We start from the raw sequence: 22,967 nt of genomic DNA, 5'->3' as shown, positions 1-22,967 counted from the left end.
CGAAAGGTAAGCGAAAGGTGCCTGCTTCCATCCCCAGGTGTAACCTGGTGTGAATATCTCGGACCTAAAATTACGTACAGGCTCTTTCCGTGTTGCCAAAAACCCATAATGTGCAGCCCTGTGCACTTAAAAGAACCTGCCCATGGGTACCTTGTGAGGATGAGGCTGTGCAATAACTCGCTGCGTCCAGCAGGCTGCACGAGTTTAATACTCCCCAGAATACATACAAAAGACATCCGTTGATCAAGGGAACACTCAAGCGCCTTGAGCATGGTCCAGTTGATATGTGCGCTACTTGTCCTGTGCTGCCCCGTCCCGTCCCGTCACGTCACATCATTTCCCGTCCCGTCACGTCACATCATTTCCCGTCCCGTCACGTCACATCATTTCCCGTCACGTCATGTCTACGCATCTGGGATACGCTGACATGCGTCAACCGAGTCACGAGCCTGACCCATCCGAGACTTTTAATCGCCCCTTACCACAAGCCTAGATTACTGAAGATAGATTTTAACCCGGATCTTCACGGGTTATTTCAGTCTAAAACAGACACGTCACTCCACGGATATCTTAAGCTATAACAGATAACAAACGGGATAACAAACTAGTTACAAACCGTCCACAAACTGGTGGACATGACGTACTCAAGATGTTGATGACTTCAGGTACTTTATTGGTATTGAACTTGCACGATCAGATTTATTAGTATTCAACTTACACGATCTGATTCTGATCTGACAAACGTCCCGTTTCACCATCAACACCTTTCGATTTTTTATAATTACCAGCATTCCATCTATAAAGCTTTTCCTCACTGTTTAGTCTTGTTTATTTTACATTATTACTTGTAAGATTTGGTTGTGATAATACTTGCTTGCATGCCCAAACTGCGCGATACACGTGTACACAATGTGAACAGAGACTATGCCACTAATTTAAGTAACATGGTGGAAATTCTAAAGAAATGAAAGCTGTGCATCGTAATATAACTTGTATATGGAGTTAAGAACGAAATATATTGATCGGCAGACCTATTCTCGAAACTTTCATTGCCCTACGAACTTCGAACTTCGTAAGCTCTTTGTTAACACATTGGCTACAATCAAAGTTAAGAATTCTTAGGGATAGGATAGGGAATAAGGGCCCAGTTTATTAATATGCAGAATATTATTTGCATTATTGCTAGCAGAAACATATCTGTATAAAAAAATATTTGGTGTTCTCTTCTTCATCTTCTTCTTCCTCACCATCTTCTTTTTCTTCTTCCTTTTCGTCTTCCTCTTCTCCTTCTGTCTCCTCCTCCTCACCATAATCTTCATCATCATCATCATCAGCAGCAGCAGCATCTTCTTCTTCTTCTTCTTCTTCTTCTTCTTCTTCTTCCCTGTATTTGTTTCTCGGTTTTTCTTCTGTAAAGGTGTGAGGTAACCCAAGGCTCAATGAACATCTCTATTTTGTAGATGGAGTATTTACACCCGCTCCACTACAGCCACATCCCTTGTCAAACTAGTATATAACTTTATGTGCGCGCCAACACGTTTTTCCCCGTGAGCCGGTGGTCAAATCTACTGAGATATATTGTAAAGACAGAAAAGGAACTTATACAGGGCTACATTCAAATATTCCCTCGTCACGCAGAATGTAAGGTTCCAATTCCCCTCAAGCGTACAAAACACAAGTCTCATTTCATGTGTCCGCAGGAATGTTAAAATAATATTCACTCGCTCACTGAGTCAATCACGTAAAGACGCTCTTCTAAATAAACATTCGTTTTAATGAGTGTCCGTCAGCTGAGGCGAAGGGCTGGGGTTTTTATAAGTTGAAACAGAAATACAATCCGAATTATTATACGGTATTCTAGATCTCAAAGTCGGTGTCTATTCACAATTGCAGGATGAACATCTTACCCTTGCTTTTCGTGTTCACTGATGCGGATCGAGCAGGCAGGTTCAGATACATGGTTTGTCACGAGTGATCGTGTCGAGGAATTTTGCAGGAATAAAAAACACAACTGACGCACCAGCTGTAAGTAGGTAAGACACCTTCTTACAGATTCTTCATTATATATGATGCGACGTTTAGATTCTTATACCGTTGTCAAGCCGTTCACAGCGGTATGCCTTTGTTTACGGTATAAGAGTGAGTGAGTTAGTTTTACACCGCACTTACCAATATTCCAGCTATATGGCGGTGGTCGGTAAATAATCGAGTCTGGACCAGACAATCCAGTGATGAATAGCATGAGCATAGACCTCCACTACTGGGAACCGATGACATGTGTCAGTCAAGTCAGCGGGCTGGCCACCCGATCCATTTAATTGTTTAGTCGCTTCTAACGACAAGCATAGTCGCGCCTTTGGCAAACATGGGCTGCTGAAGGCCTGTTCTACCCCTGGTAGACCTTCACGGGTCTATCAGTATAAGGATCTATTCCGAAAGGTAGTATATAATACAGACATCCCCACGAGCAGGTGGTTGCAGTAAACCAGACGAAACGAGATAAGAAATCCAACCACAGTGGCTGCAGTTTCGGCTGTAAGAAGGTGAAGAATTAATCCTATTTTTCTCAAACGGAATGACAGTTTTTTTTGCGTACGAATCTCTTTGCCCCTTAATACTTAGACACAATAACACCAAGGGATTTTTCCATGAGGCGAGAAAGAAGAGATGGTTCTTGAATACGAACATTCTATTATGGTTTCTACCACAATGTGTGGCTGTTTGTTCAGTCTCGGTAAAATTACAGCTTTGCGATTGAGGATTCTGTTGTTATCGACGATGGATGAAACAGGCCACGGATTGGCATTGCAAGCTACTTTGTTGTCTCTTTTCATCTTACTGCATTCTATTTTCAATAAGCTGTATTATTAAAAAATCCATGTACACGAACTTGTAAGTGCTGAGTAAGATCCGCTCCACACTTACAGCACATTGGTGAGTGTGTGGATGCTCTTTAGTTTACGACATGTATCATATACACTATCTTTACAATATCTCATTAAAACCAGTCCTGTTTACGTCAACGCACGGCCCCCACGGTTTCCGTTACAGCACATACGTAAACGTAAATAGGATCAATAACAACATAACAGTATGTACAGAATCATATTTATGTACAAACGTTTTTATGTCAGCAGTGTCACTGTCACCTCTGAAACTTCTTGAAAAAGACGACTGAAGAAAACCCAAAACCTGGAACAGTACGGATCATTGAGTGAGTGAGTTTTACACCACTTAAGCAATGTTCCAGCAATATTACGGCGGGGAACACATGAAATGGGCTTCACACACTGTACCCATTTGAAGAATCGAACTCGGGTCATCGGAGTGATGAGCGAACGCTTTAACCACTAGGCTTCCCCCACCGCCCCGTAAGGACATTTGAGAAACAAGGTGTAATCAGCACATTTCATATTGATCATACACAGAAACAGATTTTCGAACTGTATTTTATAAAACATACCTTGTTTACGACATTGAAAGTAAAAACAACATGTGCACACTTCATTATGTGAATGAGTGAGTGAGGTTTACGTCAGTTTACGTCGTTTTTCAACTTACGTCAATTTACGACAATGTACGTTCAAGCAATATCGTCAGATATTGGCTTCATACATTGTACCCGACCTGGGTCTTCATCGTGATGAGCGAACGCTTTTACCACTAGGCTACACCACCGCCGTACACTTAATCAACCAAAGCTAACATGACACAACAGTGTAACATACGTAAGCTGATGTGGCGGTCGTTATGGTAAGTGAGTGAGTGGGTTTGAGTGAGTGAGTGAGTGAGTTGAGTTGAGTTTTACGCAGCACTCAGCAATATTCCAGCTATATGGCGGCGGTCTGTTAATAATCGAGTCTGGACTAAACAATCCAGTGATCAACAACATGAGCATAGATCTGCGCAATTAGGAACCGACGACATGTGTCAACCAAGTCAGCGAGCCTGACCACCCGATCCCGTTAGTCGCCACTTAGGACAAGCATAGTCGCCTTTTATGGCAACCATGGGTTGCTGAAGGCCTACTCTACCACAGGTAGTCTGGTAGTCAGGGGAGTTGCAGTCAACCATTGTTTAAATGTTACACACTTTATGTTCAGGTGCCATTTCTGATCTCTAGTGGAGGGCTCTGTAGACGTAACCCGGTCAGAACACCCGTGTCTCCACGGATTTCCAGTGATCATTCATGCAATTTTCACTTCTACTTTGCCAGTCTAATCTAATCAAGACTAGTGAATGCTGTTATCTCCTAGCGTTTGTGTTGAGAGAGAAACATTGATTAAACCTTGTACCACCGTTGATATTCATATTTATGGCGTTAAATTAAACTGCATGAAGTGAATGTTGTTGCTTTATAGGAGGTCAAATATATACCCAGAACACCGTGAAAGGTAACTTACTAATGACGAGAAAACCAGCCGCTAGTAAATATATCCCATGCCAGCCTATGGTATCTTTGACATGGGAGGAGAAAAACGCCATGAAAAAACTGAAGGCAACCTAGAAAGAGAAAACAATATTCTGGCTATATTCATTTGACCTGTAAAGAGTAACCTAAAATAAGGGACGTCAGCTAAATGTGTTACAGACTAATCTAACCGCCTTCACAAAATGATAAATGTTAAGAATGACTCATTATGTCAACATCGCAGTATATATACATATCGAGATATCCGAACTTCGAAACATGTGGATACAAGAAATCATGACCCTACATGGGCTATAAAGTTAACAAATACAGCGTCTCATATATTAAGATTTACTCTGCGTTTGCAATCAGTTTATAGTAATCAGTATAGGGGGTACCGATCATTCAGTTCGAGTAAAGGGGTAGGTTCGTAGCCCGATGGGCTGGTATGCTATCGTCCACTAAAGTCGTTTTTCTGTATTATTTTTGAAAGACATGTCATTTCGTGACATAATCTGAAATTTCATTTTCAGCCAAGTCTCAGCCTTCAGAATATCAAACTTTTGGTCTCGAAATAAGTGTCCATCTATATAAAATCTGGATTGTTACCGCTGTGGTGTTGAGAAGGCCGTAGTTGACGGAGAAGTGCTTGCTACCGAACGCCTCCATGGCTATTAAGGGTAGGATTGTTAAAGGCCCAGTGAAGGCGAAGTGTATGGCGCACACCCAGATGAAGTACATCGGTTTTCCTCCATACTCGGTGAGACAGAATGTTGATGTGAAGACGCCGAAAACGCAGTTGACGATCATCAGAACAGGCTGGTGCGTATTGCAAATATAGAAATTGGTGGTAAACTTAAAAGATTATGGTATATATGCTCAGCGTCACTATTGAATAGTCTCTTGTGGGTGGGCGTCAAACATGAGTTTGATTGGTGCCGCTTTCCGGCAATATCATCACACGTCCTACCCATTTGGAAAATCGAACCCGTATCTTCGACGTGGAGAGCGAACGTTTTTACTACTAGGCTATATTATACGGAAAAACGGTTGGGTTCTTAATTCTCAAAATTATTTTCAAACATATTACCTTGTACGTATACTTGTCTGCGAGAACGCCCCAGAAAAGATTCCCGGCCACAACGCTCACGGACCCAAACGAGGCCACAAGAGCCAGGAAGTAATCATCATCAATGAACGTCTCGCCATAGGTCTGTTGCAGATTTGAATGAGTGAGTGAGTTGGGTGTCTCTTTGAACAATTTCTAAGGGAGTGAGTGAGTTCAGTGTTACATTGCTGTTAACATTATTGCAGCCACACCACGGCTGGTGACTCCTGAAATGGGCTTCACACATTGTACCATGTGTGAACATAACCCGGGTTTTCGGCGTGACGAGCGAAAGCTCCAACCACTGGGCTACCACACCGTCACTTACAGTATCTAGGTGACATCATGTAGAGTAAGTCTGGGAGTCGAACCTCCGTTCACTGATCTTCTAACTTTCTTGCAGATATTAGCAGAGCCGTAGACAGAAACAGCCTTGCTAACAGTGTCATTTAAAGTGAGTGAGATAAACGTTTACGTCACATCGTCACATCAGCCATATCGTGACGACAATACTACAAATAAATATCTTCATACATTTTTAAAATTCTGTCAGCAAAGGACAGTATAACGTTTTGATTATCACAAGTTAATTAATACCAGTTTGAGTTCAGTGTAAAATGCTAAATCATTTCAAAACAACACAATATAGAATGGAGCTAGAGATCGCCAGCAGCTGGAGGTAGATCACCACACTAGAGACCATTCGTGGCATTTAAAGAGAGACATGGGGTACGTCTACAAATATTACTGTATTTACCTCTTTGGAAAGCCACCCCACATCCTCTCTATCCACCATCGCCAGCACGTAAAGGGTTCGTACATGCTACGTTCTTCCAGCAAAATGTAGTGCATATCACCTTTGACGATATCCAATACCAAATTGGTTTTTTTTGGTTTGTTTGCTTTTTTGTTTTGAATTGTTGTTTTGGGTTGTTGTTGTTTTGTTGTTGTTGTTTGTTTTGTTTTGTTGTTTGTTGTTTTTTTTCGTGTATTTGTTTGTTTTGGTTTTTTGTTTGTTTGGGTTTACTTTTTTGTTTTGTTTTTTTTGTCAGACGTGATTGTATCATTTTCTTTGATGACATTTCTGTTGTGGGATAAAATGTTAAAATTCTTTAGAATACTATACATTGATACTTTACCTTGTAAAAGAAGAAGTTGACATCAACAGCAAAACCTTCAAAGAAGTATGCAAACCACACGGCATAGAATATCCAGGTGTGCAGGACCTCCGTCGGTGTCATGTCGGGGCTGGACAAAAACACCTTATTGTCTCCGTTATACCACAAAATGTTTTATGTGCAGAGGTTTACTCATTATTGCATTTATTATTAAATAACGGGTGATTCTCTTTCTACAATGGCTTTTCCTTATGATTATATGCTGTAGATAAATGTTATGGACTGGATGGAGTAGGGGATAGGGAGCTTACGCTTGAGTGTGAGACTCCTTGATGACCTCAGTGCTCGTGTCCTTTTGACTGATCGTTGCAACAGCAACAACACCTCCTCCTTCTTCATTTTTGTAATTAACTGATATTTCCTGTGGCAGAAAATACTACATCGTGGCATTTATCAAATGGTCAAGCATGTTTGTCAACATTCAGTAGTATCATTTGGTGGGACGGTCGATATCATTTGTTTCCGATTGATGCGAATTATCAACGGTGTAGATTACACACATTATATCTAAATGGCCATTGCCATGTGAATCGGTGTTCGACATGCTATTTCTGATTGATGTGAACTGATGGTGTAAAATATACATGATCAACATGGGGGGGGGGGGGGGGGCGTATTCGGCTTGTGCTATTTCTTACAAATTCACGTTAATGTTGCTTAATAATAACAAAAGATAAAATGTATTCAAATGGATACTATGGCTTCTATCTAACATGTATCACATGAGTGAGAGTCATCGTTGTTCCTGGGTGAGGCCATAAGGTACAGACACCCTGCTCGCCAGGGCAGAGTCATCAGCTACAGATAATCTGCCCACTTGGCGGAGTCATCAGGTACAGACACAGGTACACACCTGGGAAAGGTCATCAGGTACAGACAACCTACTCACATGGGAGAGGTCATCAGGTACAGACGGCCTACTCATCTCTGAGAGGTCATCAGGTACAGACACCTTGTTCACCTGGGTGTGGTCATCAGGTACAGGCATCCAACTCATTGGACGAGATCATCAGGTACAGACACACTGCTCACCTGGGCGGGGTCATCAAGTAGAGACACCGAGCTCTCCTGGGAGAGGTCATGAGGTAGAGACTCCCTGTTCATCTGGGTTAGGCCATCAGGTACAGACACCCTGCTCACCTGTTCGGGGTCATATGGTACAGACACCCTGTTCACCTATTAGGGTCATCAGGTACAGACACCCTACTCACCTGGGCGTTGTCATCAGGTGGTTCCTTCATCAGCAAGATGCCTATGGCGAATACCACAGTGTACAACCCTCCCAGCAGCAGGTACGTGTACGGCACCATGTCCAGGAGAATCGCCTGTGTAAAGTACCTACACACAGACAAACACTAGTCGGTCGTGGTCTGGGAATCGCTGGGTGTAATGTGCTCAAGTGTAACAGTATATACAGATATATATATATCTGTATGTATATATATATCTGTATGTATGTATATCTATATATATCTATATATATATATATATATATATATCTGTATGTATGTATGTATGTATGTGTGTGTGTATATATGTATGTATGTATGTATGTATGTATGCACGATGTTTCCACGATGTTAACATAAGAACTAGTTAAAACACTCAATATTGTTATGTGACAGCTGAAAAAAGAGTCATCGTGATCATCAGTGATCCATTCTCACATTTGGTATCTGCATATATATATATCTGTATGTATGTATGTATGTATGTGTATGCATGTGTGTATGTATATATCTCTGTATGTATGTATGTATGTATTATACATACATACATACAGAGAGATATATATATATACACACATACATACATACATACATACATACATACATACATATATATATGCAGATACCAAATGTGAGAATGGATCACTGATGATCACGATGACTCTTTTTTCAGCTGTATGTATGTATGTATGTGTGTATATATATATCTCTGTATGTATGTATGTATGTATGTATGTGTATGTATGTGTGTATATATATATCTCTGTATGTATGTATGTATGTATAATACATACATACATACATACAGAGATATATATATACACACATGCATACACATACATACATACATACATACAGATATATATATATGCAGATACCAAATGTGAGAATGGATCACTGATGATCACGATGACTCTTTTTTCAGCTGTCACATAACAATATTGAGTGTTTTAACTAGTTCTTATGTTAACATTGTGGAAACTGTGATCTCCATCAGTTTAGGTCAACATACATGTATCTTCTATACAAACATAATATATTTGCATCTGTATGAGCGTGTGTGAGTATGGTATGGCTGCCAGTGAAACCTATCACAACAAGCTCTTCCTTCTGCTGTCACATTCATCAACAGACTTCTGCTTACTCGTTATCTCCTACTTCCTGGTCAGGAGAGAGGTTTTCAGGGTTGATGAAGCCAGTGATGATTTGATTCAGGATGAAGCCACTACCGCCGTACCCTCCTTCCAATATGCCGCAGATTAAGCCCTTCCGGTTCGGGAACCACTGACATAAAACACACGCACAGAGCTTCTGAGTCCAACATTTCGACCATACCACTGAACACCAATTGTACCCTTGTAACGATAATAGAACCCGAGTTCCCTATGATGTTCTGTCTTCTTTATTTGTTATTAAACTGCTATTATTAGCATATTCCAGCCGTTTCACAAGGTTGGGTGAATGATCGAGTCTGGACCAGACAACCCAGTGCCTGACATCATGTGTATTCATCAATGTAATTCGATGGCATCCTTCAGCCAAGTCAGAGAACCTGGCCCGTTAATCGCCTTTCAGCATGGCTTGCTGCAGACCAATTCTATTCCTATTCTTTCTGGCTGGATCATTTCCAGCCCGGTCGCTACAAGAGGCTGTGTGTAAAGAGGTTGTCGCCAAATAGTGTCTTATATCACCTACTCTGAATGCCAGTTTGGTTGTGATGGGGTATGAGAGCGCCTTCCCTGCCCCGATGGCACCGTAGGATGCGGCGACTGTGATGTAGCTGTAATTGATGCTGAAGTAGGTCGACGCCACTGAAATACTGTTGCAAGCCAAATGAGTGAGTTAGTTTTAAAGCTGGAAGCGGAACACCTGGAAATCCTGACTGAACCATAACATAACCTTGGTATGTTTGTTTGTTGTTGGATGGTGCAATCGCCCAGCGGATTCAGCCTTAAACAAATGCTTTGTATGATAATGGAAAGTGTTGGACCGCCAGTATCTAAAGGTCTAGAACCTGACTTGCTTAGGAACCAAAGCATCCTTCATTTGTTGTTGGGGGCAGTGTACATTTCCCTCTTGAAACCTACTTAAACTCATGATAAGCAAACAATTATTCTGTATCTACCTCTTGGGGTTTTATCTGCTTATCAAAGTAAAACAAAAGTACCCTGTTCACCTGTATATGATAGCTCCTATAACGATGCAGCCTCGAGCAGACAGCCTCCGTTCCAGTAGAGTGAGTACCGGCATCGTCGAGCCGTAGACGATGGTGTTGGCTGTTGAAATCCACACAGAGTCGGCATACGCAACGTCCGTCGAGGCGCTCCTGTTCCGCAAGTAGGAGGTAATGTATGGGTTAAAATTACCTGCAATAAAAGATTTACAGTATCACCCAAGAGCTACCAGCAAGTACGTGTCGCCTACCCCTAGTGCTTGGATTTACTTTGTTCACAACTTTTAGCATGTTTCCAGGCCCCTGGGATGGCCTAGTGGTTTAAGCGTTGGCCCGTCACGCCTATGACGCGTGTTTGATTCCCAGCATGGGCACAATGTGTGAAACCGATGTCTGGGTTTACCTGTGCCCGTGAGTAATATTTGAACTATCATCCTGTTACTCATAGACTACTTGTCCATTGAAAATGAAATGAAAATGTAGGCCTCAAGCAAGCTTCTTAGAGGTTACTGAGTGGATCGGGTCGTCAGGCTAGGTAACAAGCAGCCATTCAGATAAGAAGGTTTATTTCAAATGCATGGATCGAAGTACATGTTGCCAGTCACCGTATTGTCTGGCCCGAATGTGTCCGAGGATATATTTATATCATTTATTGAAAAAAGACGTGATTAGGTTAGTCAAGGTACGTACGACGATAAGAAGTTGTTTATCATGTCGTACAGTGCTGGAAAAGCAGTTACACAATTTGCTTCTCTAAATATTCACGTAAACACATAAACAATTCATGTCTGTTATCTGTAACTCCTGTCACATTGCAGATAGGCGTATCTCACCGGCGTTTGGAGGACAGCTTAGGGATACGTCTATCTGCATGGCTGAGCGACACCTGACACGTGCTGCAGGACATCCTCTCAAAAACAGCATCTTCCAATGGCTCCAAGCGTTTCTCCGAATTTCCGAAAAAGACGTAAGTTCAGGATCTGTTTTCTTTCAGAGAACGACATGAACGCGTAAAGGATCTCACAATAAATGTACTTTCTGTCATGACTTCGAAGAGACAAAATAGAACGTATGTTGATAGTATGTCGTAGAGGAATATTATTATAGAACGAGCGTTTTCGGCAAATGATAATTCCATAATATTCCCGTCACACCTATGCAACTACGGTATTGGCCAGCATTGGTATAGTGGCTGTGTTATAAAACACATGCAGTGTGAGAATTAAGTCATTCCTGACTGGATTTCAGACTCGAGTAAAACAACATATATTCAACCCTCTCGAAATTAGAAAGCTAAGCTTTTTGTTCTTAATATGTATGTGTGCCTATTTGCATACACGTGTAAACGTGCACTCGTTTATTCACGTGTGTATCAGGAGCAGCACATGTATGTTAAGCCCATATGTACTGTGCTATCGGTAACATGTCATCGTTTATATCAACACTAGTGGATGATATAATTCATATATGTTGATTTGCCACCACCTAACAAACTAGCAAAGACTCTGACTTTGACGGACGGCAAATCTGGCTTTGATGCGAACAGTCAGAGCAGAACGCCGACCTTGAGTTTGGGGAGATCTGCTAGGACTCAAGAAATAGTATTTTTGAAATAAATCTATGAACATCTCAGACATTAATCTAACACATTGCGATGTCACCAATAACATCCGTTCAAGAGGGTGTAAAACTCATTCAGTATCATTTACCTCAATTTTATCCCACAAGACGAGTCAAATAGTCAAATCTCACCGAATGTATAGCCATTGCCCATGCAGAAAACAATACAGATGCTCCCGATGATGGTAATAATCCCTTTACTTGGCACACCGGTGCAAGTTCCTTTGGGTTTCTCTTCCATGTCTGTTGCAGGACATTTACTGAATAACTGACACGCCAATAAATGTCCCAGCAGATTGGATCAGTGTATCATAAGAAACGTGACTTGCAGTGGTCCCGTAGCGAGGCCATCACGATTGTTTACTGTCCTACACGTGATAACTTCACAAGTGATAAATCACCGCGCTTGGGCAGCTAAGCTGGGTTATCAGTTCTTCCTCTGTTTACTTGTGCCTGGAGTGAAAGTGATGTTATGTGCCTCAACTTGTTTATCGTCGCCTTGAACAGTATCGGCTCCGTGTTTTGACATTATGTAGTTATGAGACGAATAAACCATAGTATCTTGACCCAGTGTAGAAATAAAGTGCCTGTGGTCATGGTACCACTGTGTAGTAATGAAGTGCATGTGTGTCATGGTGCCTTCACCCACTGTAGTAATGAAGTGCCTGTGTGCCATGGTACCTTGTAAATGTATAGTAATGAAGTGCCTGTGTGTCATGCATCCTTGACCCACTGTAGTAATGATGTGCCTATGTGCCATAGTACCTTGACACTGTGTAGTAATGAAGTGCCTATCTGCCTTAGTACCTTGACACTATGTAGTAATGAAGTGCCTGTGGTCATGGTAGCTTGACACTGTGTAGTAATAAAGTGCATGTGTGTCATGCACCCTTCACCCACTGTAGTAATGATGTGCCTATGTGCCATAGCACCTTGACACCATGTAGTAATGAAGTGCCTATGTGCCATAGTACCTTGACACTATGTAGTAATGAAGTGCCTATGTGCCATAGTACCTTGACACTATGTAGTAATGAAGTGCCTGTGGTCATGGTAACTTGACACCATGTAGTAATGAAGTGCCTATGTGCCATAGTACCTAGACACTATGTAGTAATGAAGTGCCTGTGTGCCATGGTACCTTGTCAATGTATAGTAATGAAGTGCCTGTGTATCATGCATCCTTGACCCACTGTAATAATGAAGTGCCTGTGGTCATGGTACCTTGACACTGTGTAGTAATGAAGTGCCTGTGTGTCATGCATCTTTCACCCACTGTAGTAATGAAGTGCCTGTGTGCCATGGTAACTTGACACCGTGCAGTAATGAAGTGCCTGGGTCATGGTGCCTGGACACTGTGTAGTAATGAAGTGCCTGTATGTCATGCATCCTTGACCCACTGTAATAATGACGTGCCTGTGTGTACATCCTTGACCCACTGTAGTAATGAAGAGCGTGTGTGTCATGGGACCTTGACACCGTGCAGTAATGAAGTGCCTGTATGTCATGCATCCTGGACCCACTGTAGTAATGACGTGCCTGTGTGTACATCCTTGACCTACTGCAGTAATGAAGAGCGTGTGTGTCATGGGACCTTGACACCGTGCAGTAATGAAGTGCCTGTATGTCATGCATCCTGGACCCACTGTAGTAATGACGTGCCTGTGTGTACATCTTTGACCCACTGTAGTAATGAAGAGCGTGTGTGTCATGGGACCTTGACACCATGCAGTAATGAAGTGTCTGTATGTCATGCATCCTTGACCCACTGTAGTAATGAAGTGCCTGTATGTCATGCATCCTTGACCCACTGTAGTAAGACACGGTGTATTACTGAGACGCCATGTGCGCCACGTGATCCGAACATGACATGACAGTGTGAGAATGAATTAAGTCCCAGTGGGTGAGTTTCAGGCTGCCTTGAACAGTATTTCCTTTAATTCACAGTGAGAGAGTTTCAGGCTGCCTTGAACAGTATTTCAGTTAATTCACAGTGAGTTTCAGGCTGCCTTGAACAATGTTTCAGTTATTTCACAGTGAGAGGTTTCAGGCTGCCTTGAACGATGTTTCAGCTAATTCACACTGAGAGAGCTCCAGGTTGCCTTGAACAATATTTCAGTTGTGCCATAGTGAGTATTTCAGCTCTGCCACTGTGAGTGAGTCTCAGGCTGCCTTGAACAATGTTTCAGTTGTGCCACAGTGAGTATTTCAGTTAATTCACAGTGAGTGAGTCTCAGGTTGCCTTGAACAATGTTTCAGTTGTGCCACAGTGAGTATTTCAGTTAATTCACAGTGAGTGAGTCTCAGGTTGCCTTGAACAATGTTTCAGTTGTGCCACAGTGAGTATTTCAGTTAATTCACAGTGAGTGAGTCTCAGGTTGCCTTGAACAATGTTTCAGTTGTGCCACAGTGAGTATTTCAGTTAATTCACAGTGAGTGAGTCTCAGGTTGCCTTGAACAATGTTTCAGTTGTGCCACAGTGAGTGAGTCTCAGGTTGCCTTGAACAATGTTTCAGTTGTGCCACAGTGAGTATTTCAGTTAATTCACAGTGAGTGAGTCTCAGGTTGCCTTGAACAATGTTTCAGTTGTGCCACAGTGAGTATTTCAGTTAATTCACCGTGAGTGAATCTCAGGTTGCCTTGAACAATGTTTCAGTTGTGCCACAGTGAGTATTTCAGCTCTGCCACTGTGAGTGAGTCTCAGGTTCCCTTGAACAATGTTTCAGTTGTGCCACAGTGAGTATTTCAGTTAATTCACAGTGAGTGAGTCTCAGGTTGCCTTGAACAATGTTTCAGTTGTGCCACAGTGAGTATTTCAGTTAATTCACAGTGAGTGAGTCTCAGGTTGCCTTGAACAATGTTTCAGTTGTGCCACAGTGAGTATTTCAATTAATTCACCGTGAGTGAATCTCAGGTTGCCTTGAACAATGTTTCAGTTGTGCCACAGTGAGTATTTCAGTTAATTCACAGTGAGTGAGTCTCAGGTTGCCTTGAACAATGTTTCAGTTGTGCCACAGTGAGTGAGTCTCAGGTTGCCTTGAACAATGTTTCAGTTGTGCCACAGTGAGTATTTCAGTTAATTCACAGTGAGTGAGTCTCAGGTTGCCTTGAACAATGTTTCAGTTGTGCCACAGTGAGTATTTCAGTTAATTCACCGTGAGTGAATCTCAGGTTGCCTTGAACAATGTTTCAGTTGTGCCACAGTGGGTATTTCAGCTCTGCCACTGTGAGTGAGTCTCAGGTTGTCTTGAACAATGTTTCAGTTGTGCCACAGTGAGTATTTCAGCTAACTGACAGTGAGTGAGTCTCAGGTTACTTTGAACAATGTTTCAGTTGTGTCACAGTGAGTATTTCAGTTAATTCACAGTGAGTGAGTCTCAGGCTGCCTTGAACATTGTTTCAGTTGTGCCACAGTGAGTGAGTCTCAGGTTGCCTTGAACAATATTTCAGTTGTGCAACAGTGAGTAAGCTTAATGAGGGGGGAAACCTGAAATAATGCATTCCTAAAGGTGGAAGGGGAGGTAATTCTGAAGTCAAAACTAACATGCAAAACTATTACTTGTTATGTTGCCAAAGCGAAGGACGTACACTGGGAGTATTATATAACTGAGAGACATGAGGTATTCTCCATCCTCATTGACAAACTGGATATTGACAATTATGGTCAAATGGACCTTTTGGGTGAATATGAGATGGCACTATTTTAGGGTTCGGATGAAACGTTACCTGGAATTGTTAGCCAGACCACTTGGGAAAGTGCGTCATTATTGTTGTGTAAATATGCACTTCATCTTAAGAATGCATTAGGCCACCATCTCCTTTCTGTGCAACAATAGCTGTCATTTGTGTACTTATTATTCGCCCGTTGAAGATACTGCAGTGTAATATTTTACGGCAATACTGTACTAGTGTAATACCGCTTGACGTTTGACGTCAAAATGGTTCAAAGTTGTGACGTCACAATGCTAATGCCGATGTCGCAATTTTACTAGCCCTTGCTTGACTCGCAAAAAGCTGAGAGTGATCACACTGTAGGGAATTTCGCAGCAGTTTCTGTCAGTTTATGCTGGCGAGTAATAAACAAAATACTAAATTCGCTTCCGTGAAATATCATTTTTATTAAACTCGTTAAAGATTTAGTATCAAACTCGCTTTCGCTCGTTTGATACCAAATCATTAACTCGTTTAATAAAAATGGTATTACACGGAAGGTCGTTTAGTATCCTCTATATATGTGATATCGAATACATGTAGTTACTTACAGAGCGTGTGTCACTAGGACTCTGAGTAGCATCAGGGATGTTATAAATCTTCGGATGTAGTTTCTGGAGGAATTAAAGAAATTCATTCATTTATTGGTTCACATGTTGTCGGTTCCCAATAGCGCAGATCGATGTTCACGCGGTTGATCACTGGATTCAACCTGTGAAGGTCCGGGGTAGAATAGGCCTTCAACAACCCATGCTTGCCATAAAAGGCGACTATACTTGTCATAAGAGGCGACTAACGGAATCGGGTGGTCAGGCTCGCTGACTTGGTTGGCACATGTTATCGGTTCCCAATTGTGCTGTTCATCACTGGATTATCTGGTCCAGACTCGATTATTTACAGACCACCGCCATACAGCTGGACTATTACTGAGCGCGGCGTAAAACTAGACTTACTGCACTACAATCAGTTCGGCGAGCTTTGAGAAATTGGGCCTGCGGCGATAGGTAAGTTGCAGATACCAAAAAAACACATTACCTTCATCAATACAACACCTGTTACTTTACGTTGTAATATCGCTATTGGCCAACGTATGAAAAATAGATAAACAGTGTAACGGAATACCCATCACACACAAACAAGGTTATGCATATTTTCGGAATATCCTTTCATTTGTCATGGGGAGAAACTTCATAGACACCGCGTGCCCTTCCTGTGCCGCCCATGGCGATGTCTGTACCTCATTTGTACGACCTATGTACGTTATTTGAGCGTTCAGAGACGTCCTGCGTAGCCTGAGAATGTACAGAGAAGACAGAAGGTCACCGTCCTGTGTGAAGGGGGTTTAAGAGGGGGCTATCAGGATTGGAACCTTGGTTGACAACTGCATCTCTGTCGATCAATTCTCACACTGCTCATCATTAAATTGTCTAGTCTTGTCTACCTAAACACGTTGTAGTGTACAAAGGCACTGTAAGTCCCAAACGTCCCTAGTATGGTGATCTACCTTCATTTGTTGGCAATATATAGCTTCTTTTTAGATTGTGTTATCCTCTGTAGTTAAAATGTTTTAGATTTGATAACTGGTTTTACCTTTCTATGTTAATAAAACAAAAGAGAAGAACAATCGATGACGCTAATCCTTGTTCCGTTAGTGATGTGAGCGCGGAAGGGATACGATGACACGTGTGAACCAAGGGAGCGAGACTGACCACCCGATCCCGTTAGTTGCCTCTCAGGACAACTATGGTCGCTTTTATGGCAAGCATGGGTTGCTGAAGGCCTGTTCTACCCCGGACCTTCACGAGTCTTATACCCATATAGGAAATCGAACCCGGGTCTGGGGCGTGACGAGCGAACGCTTTAACCACTAGGTTACCCCACCGCCAACGGACAGAAAAGAACACCTGCAACCTCGTGAGAACTAAATTTACCGAAACTAATATCTTCACACCCTGTGCCCATGTGGGGCTTCGACGTGACGAGCGAACACTTTACCATTAGGCCACCTATTGCTGAAGAAATGTACAGCATAATATAAGCGATATAAAATATATTCAATGATACAGTGATGTATGCGCATGAGCATTAATTAAGCATCACCCATTTTCATGCTATAAGATTGTGTTTAACACAACATGGGCCATTCATGATATGGAAACCAAACACATGGTTATGATTTCGTTAACTGAACCATCTAAAGTGTCAATCCATCAACTACGAACACTGCTGCTACTTTCGGCTGTAATTTATTGACAGTCATATGTCGGCACTAAACCGTTATCAATAATCCTGTCCAAAACTATAATCAGGTCACACAAACAATGCCTGTGGTCCAACGTACACGAAGTTCTGAAAAAACCGTTCACTGTTCAATCCTAAACCAACAGTAATGGTGACATCAGTATTTGGTGTATCCTCACCTCTCTGCTGCAGTCCCCCTCCTCATACTGGTAATCAAACGCCGAGTGGAATTGGAATCCTCTGCCGTCATGACGAGCCTGGGGTACTTCCTGTAGATTTTGGACAGGTGGATCCCTTACTTAAAACTGGCCCCCCAAGATGATCCCATAAACGCAGGCCAAGGTAATCTGTCAACTGTGTTGTTCTGCAAGCATTCGATAACAGCTCTGGAAGGATGGGGCCTAGCATTATCGTTCATAAATACTGGCCGACTGGCGAGGGGGTGGTTATCAAAATGCGGGACAACATCAGCTTCCAGTACTTCCTGTTGGTATCTCTGACCGTTGAGCGCCCCTTGAAAGGCGATAATATTGACATACACCAAAACAGAGCCACCGCCAAAGGGTTCAGCTGTTGATAAACCTCATTACTCCTTCTCGAAATTTGCCAACCGTCATCAGTAACACGACGAAAAATCAGCTTTCACTGGACCAATCGATCTTGCGCCATGTCCTCAGATTGCAGTTTTGCCGTTGATTACACTCCGCCAAACGTTGAGCCTTGTGTCTATCAGTGAGTAAGGGACGTCCGATTGGACGACGTGCACGAAGTCCAACGGTACGAAGCCTCTTTTGGATGGTGCTGGTTGAGAGACTCTTTGGCATCGGTCATGGGCCTGCGTCTCACTAGGCGAACTAGGGCATGGTCATCACGGTGAGTGGTCTTTCCCGGCCTTCCTGGTCGTGGACGATTTTTGAAGTAACCAATGGCGGCATGTTCCCTTACAAGGCGACTAATGACAGTATGATTGATATTCAATCTGGACCCAATGCTGCGACAGGACAAACCAGCTGCTTCATGCATACCAATAATCTGCCATCTGGTATTTACAGAAAGCCTACGCTTCGGCTTGTCCAAAAAAGTTCAGTTTCAGCACTGGTCTATAAGAAAGCAATGAGAATACTTCATTTCACCTTTTTGTACCCCTCCCTCGCTTGTACCATGACAGAACTTTAGCATGAAAAACATGCATTTGAGTTAGCAGGTGAATCTCATTCTAACTACATGTGTATTTAGATATAACTTGTTGACTTCTCTGTTTTGATCCCTTTTTGTTACAATCGACAATAATTTTTGGTGGTGCTTAATTAATGCTCATGTGTATATATTGCAGTGCTTTCCCGGGCCAGCTTTCATTGGGTCATTGTTTATAGATAACTACAAGGACACGCTCTGGAGGAAGAGGAAAACTAACAGTAAACACTGATCAGAGATAAAACCCTGGTACAAGGTTAAGATTTTACATCCTTCTTATGAAGTTCAACAACAACGGTTGATAATACAATCAGAATAACGACAGACAAAGACTTACTTGTGAGAAATTGGGAATTTATTTTGGCAAAAGAGTAGTATTTACAGACACAGATAACTCATTAGTGTCACATTTCCTGGTAACAATTAGCAGGAATATACTCCAGATAATTTCGAAACATAATATTTACGTATATACATTAATAAACATGATGTATACATAAACGAGTTTGGCAAATAATATTGTGAACGAATACCCAAAAGCCAGTACAAGCGCATTGTACAGCTGTGATGTCTAACCTACGGCTACCTTGTACTTTGTGTGAATTTTGTTTGGTAATCTAGCACTGAAATCAATGACAGTGTATAACTGATATATCACACAACAGTTTACGCTACTCTATTACACAACTATACAAACAACTCTCTATCACACAACAATATTACATACACTACTCTTCATCTCGAGTTTTCTTCGGCGCAAAGCAGTATACTATATATATGACACAACAGTATAAACTATATATCACACAGCAGTATAAAATACTACTGACACTTCAGTATAAGCTTCTGTTTATTATACAGGAGGATAAACTTCAATGTACAATGTAAACGACTTTTATGACGCAATCTTACAGACGTCTCTGTTATACAACAGTATCTTTTACTCTATATCACCTAACTCTTTAATACCACACACCATTATACAATAGCTGTAAAATAAGGGCTGAGATTGTCCGCAATTACAAATAGATACAAATGGAAGTGAATGAATCGTGGTAACGATAACAATCTTTGAACATGTCAAAATACAACATTGGCGATTTTCGCTATACTTTTGGGACGGACACACGCATACACGCAGGCACGCACGCACACACACACATATACCTGAAACACTTATGGGAACAGATGTTGATAATTATACAGTCAGTAGTATGAAATATCATTATAGGATATAATGAGATATAAGCAAGGATATAATCATAATAGGGTAAAAGCAAACCAATGATATAGCTATTTTTGCACTGTGACGTAATTTCCAGATGACATTGTTGAATACAATGGCCCTTGAACGTAAGCATGAGATTCTACATTTAACAAGTCACTAAATATTTAAGACATGTACCAGAGCGTTGTCCTTACCATAGCTGCTACTCTATTTGGGTATCAACCTCACTACAAATCCGTCACCGTGCATCTTGGAATATATCAGTTGTTGATAGCCTCTCCAAGTTTCACCCAAAATATGATCTGATCCTCTGCATTATCAGGGTGTTCCAGGTAAGACTCCGACCTCATCAGATACAGCAGCTCCCGAGGTACATCAGCAGTGGAGACGTCTTCAATCTTGACAACGATAAGGACACTTCTGGAGTTGTACACCGCTTCCATTCTAGCCATCTCAAACTCATAGCGACACCAGTGGCTGGCCAAGAAACTTCCCGACAGTATCTGGTCTGAACAGATGTAACAATATTGGCACCGATGGGTTCCCCAGGACGAACGTCCCGATGGTGGACAATCAGACGCTTCCCTTGACCCTCAAGGTTGTTACACAATGTGTCGACAAAGTCTCGATCTTCACTAACATAGGAAATGAAAGCATCAGATATAAACTGCCTACCGACATCATCTTCATGTGTAAGTAGATTATAACGGTCTCTTACCATGTAATAGAGATACATGATTCTCCATCGATATCTGTAGATCAGTCCAACCACAGTGACGGACAAGAAAAATGCAACAGAACATTATCCTCCAATGGCAACACCAGAAAATGATTTGCAAGTTTCCTTTTTCGTATTTCTTGTATCTTTGTTCAGAGGCACAAGTTTAATGGATTACTCGATGCATGTATAAGCGTTGAAAATTTCAAAATTTACTTTCGTTTTCAATATACACTCCAAAAAGTCAATACTGTCACAAGAACAGTCCAATATGGAATCCGAGAAAGGACATTGTCGCGTTGTCGCGTTGTCGTCCTCTCAAAAACAAGCAAAATGAGGCAAAAATTAACCAAAGCGCGACAATACGACAATGCGACAACGAGACATTTCGACTATTTGTCGCATTGTCGTGATGTCGCGTGTCGCGTTTTCAATAACATTTTCCCGTTCCTCCAAAGTGCGACATAGCGACAATTTTCAAGGTCATAATATGTCGCGATGTCGCATTGTCGCCCTATTTAAGATATTTAAAGAAAAAACTAAACATTTACTAAAACATTTTCAATATGTCGCATTGTCGCGTTGTCGCCCTTTTCGATTACCGGTGCGCATGCGTAGAAAGCCAATTATAGTACGCATGCGCAGGAAAAGTTTCACTGCGCAGGAACTCGATTTCACACTTCAGTGGTCTTTTTGCTACTTCCAGTGGGTTTTGAAATGAAGTAGAGCTCGAAATGGCAGTTGGGCTGCTTTTCTTGAACTTAATGTAAATCGTCATTGTTGGTTTGAAAATTATTTTATATATAAATGTATTTAGGCAATGAAGTGTGTTTTAGCCGCAAGACAATTATCTGAGCAACTTTTCATTGCAATCACGGCAAAAGGTTGCCTTGTCATTCAAGGTGGGGCAATTTGCTGTGCAGATTAATGTCTCTTAGTCACACCAGATAACTATTATCATAATGTTCCATAATGTGGCTCCTGACACAGTTTCATGGTACAATCCTGTCCGACGCTGATGAATTTGTTCGAGACCTGCCTCTGTTCAGTCAGCAGTGGATGGATACCAAGTAGAATGAACTATCACTTAACCCCCGACAGTTTAGTTCGGCTTTGAACATGATGATGGGAAAACGCCATACAACTTGACTGTTACCATTGTGATATACTAGTAGTGCACGCATAGACGAGAAATCTGTTGCGAAATTTTCAAACATGTACAACTCGTCCATAAATAGACTTTAGTGCATGAAAGTTTACATGAGAAATTAGTGCATGAGCTTAGAGGAAGGTAATGTCTATAAAACAAAGAATATACATCTAGATAGAAAAGACGTTGAGCGCGATGATGACGACGTAGCACGACCCTGACGTCGTGTTTTCCGGCTCTCAAACGAATCTCTTTCAACCTGTTTTGTACAGTTTGACCTGACATCCTCTAAAGCCCAGGTGCCGTGGCTATTGTGCTCTCACCCGCGGGAGTACGATCATGAAACTGTAGTACCCGGATGTACCGATCTTGACCTGCGGTGGTAACTAGAGGTCTGCTTGCACGGGGCCGGTGATTTCTTATATCTCTTTGGCTGCAACGGGCTGCAAATGATTGTCTTTCTGAGACTAACATTCAGACGCCTGGCAACAGAAGATTGGTAATCTCCAGCACGCACTCTTTCAATGGTGATGTTCCGTGTCGAGTCAAGACGTAGTGATTGGACATTGAAACGCCTTTAAAACGAATGTCAATTTCGGAAAGTAAACTGGACTTTTTTTTTATTGCCAGTCAGTAAATTGTGTAAAATCGTGCTTTCAACACTTTTGTTACATATTTTGACGATTGTGTGAACACAACCGGTAATTACTAGAGTTGTAAAAATACAAATCGGCTATGCGTTTCTCTTGGCGGGATGGCGCGACATTTTGACGAAATGTCGCGTTGTCGCGTTGTCAGGCGTCGCGCTTTGTTAAAAAATTGATCACAATATGGATTTTAACGTATTGACTAAAACGCAACACACGACAATGCGACAACGCGACATTTCATCAAGATTTCATCAGTTACGGCGGAATGTAAAAATATCACAATCATGAATATTTTTCGATATTTTTAAAGGGTTGAGATACCCAGGGATCAAAATCAGAACAATAAATAAATGAAC

At 41.8% G+C, this 22,967-nt stretch overlaps 1 protein-coding gene and 1 pseudogene across 1 annotated transcript; both read right to left on the bottom strand.

Moving 5' to 3' along the window:
• Positions 1–3,096: 3,096 nt before the first annotated feature.
• Positions 3,097–12,127, bottom strand: LOC137282621 (uncharacterized MFS-type transporter YhjX-like). The gene is made up of 11 exons (XM_067814401.1): positions 11,852–12,127; positions 10,103–10,292; positions 9,622–9,745; positions 9,071–9,210; positions 7,909–8,035; positions 6,949–7,058; positions 6,659–6,767; positions 5,502–5,624; positions 5,021–5,230; positions 4,404–4,503; positions 3,097–3,192 (listed from the first exon to the last, which is right to left on the bottom strand). The coding sequence occupies exons 1-11, from the start codon at positions 11,958–11,960 to the stop codon at positions 3,146–3,148; spliced, it is 1,389 nt and encodes a 462-aa protein (XP_067670502.1). The 5' UTR covers positions 11,961–12,127; the 3' UTR covers positions 3,097–3,145.
• Positions 12,128–20,353: 8,226 nt separating this feature from the next.
• Positions 20,354–21,423, bottom strand: LOC137281053 (toll-like receptor 4; annotated as a pseudogene).
• Between the last annotated feature and the right edge of the window lie 1,544 nt (positions 21,424–22,967).

This window comes from Haliotis asinina, chromosome 4, assembly GCF_037392515.1.
Source record: "Haliotis asinina isolate JCU_RB_2024 chromosome 4, JCU_Hal_asi_v2, whole genome shotgun sequence".
In the NCBI taxonomy this organism is placed as follows: domain Eukaryota; kingdom Metazoa; phylum Mollusca; class Gastropoda; order Lepetellida; family Haliotidae; genus Haliotis; species Haliotis asinina.
The sequence above is the reverse complement of the archived record's forward strand: the minus strand, read 5'-3'. Positions and strand labels throughout refer to the sequence as shown.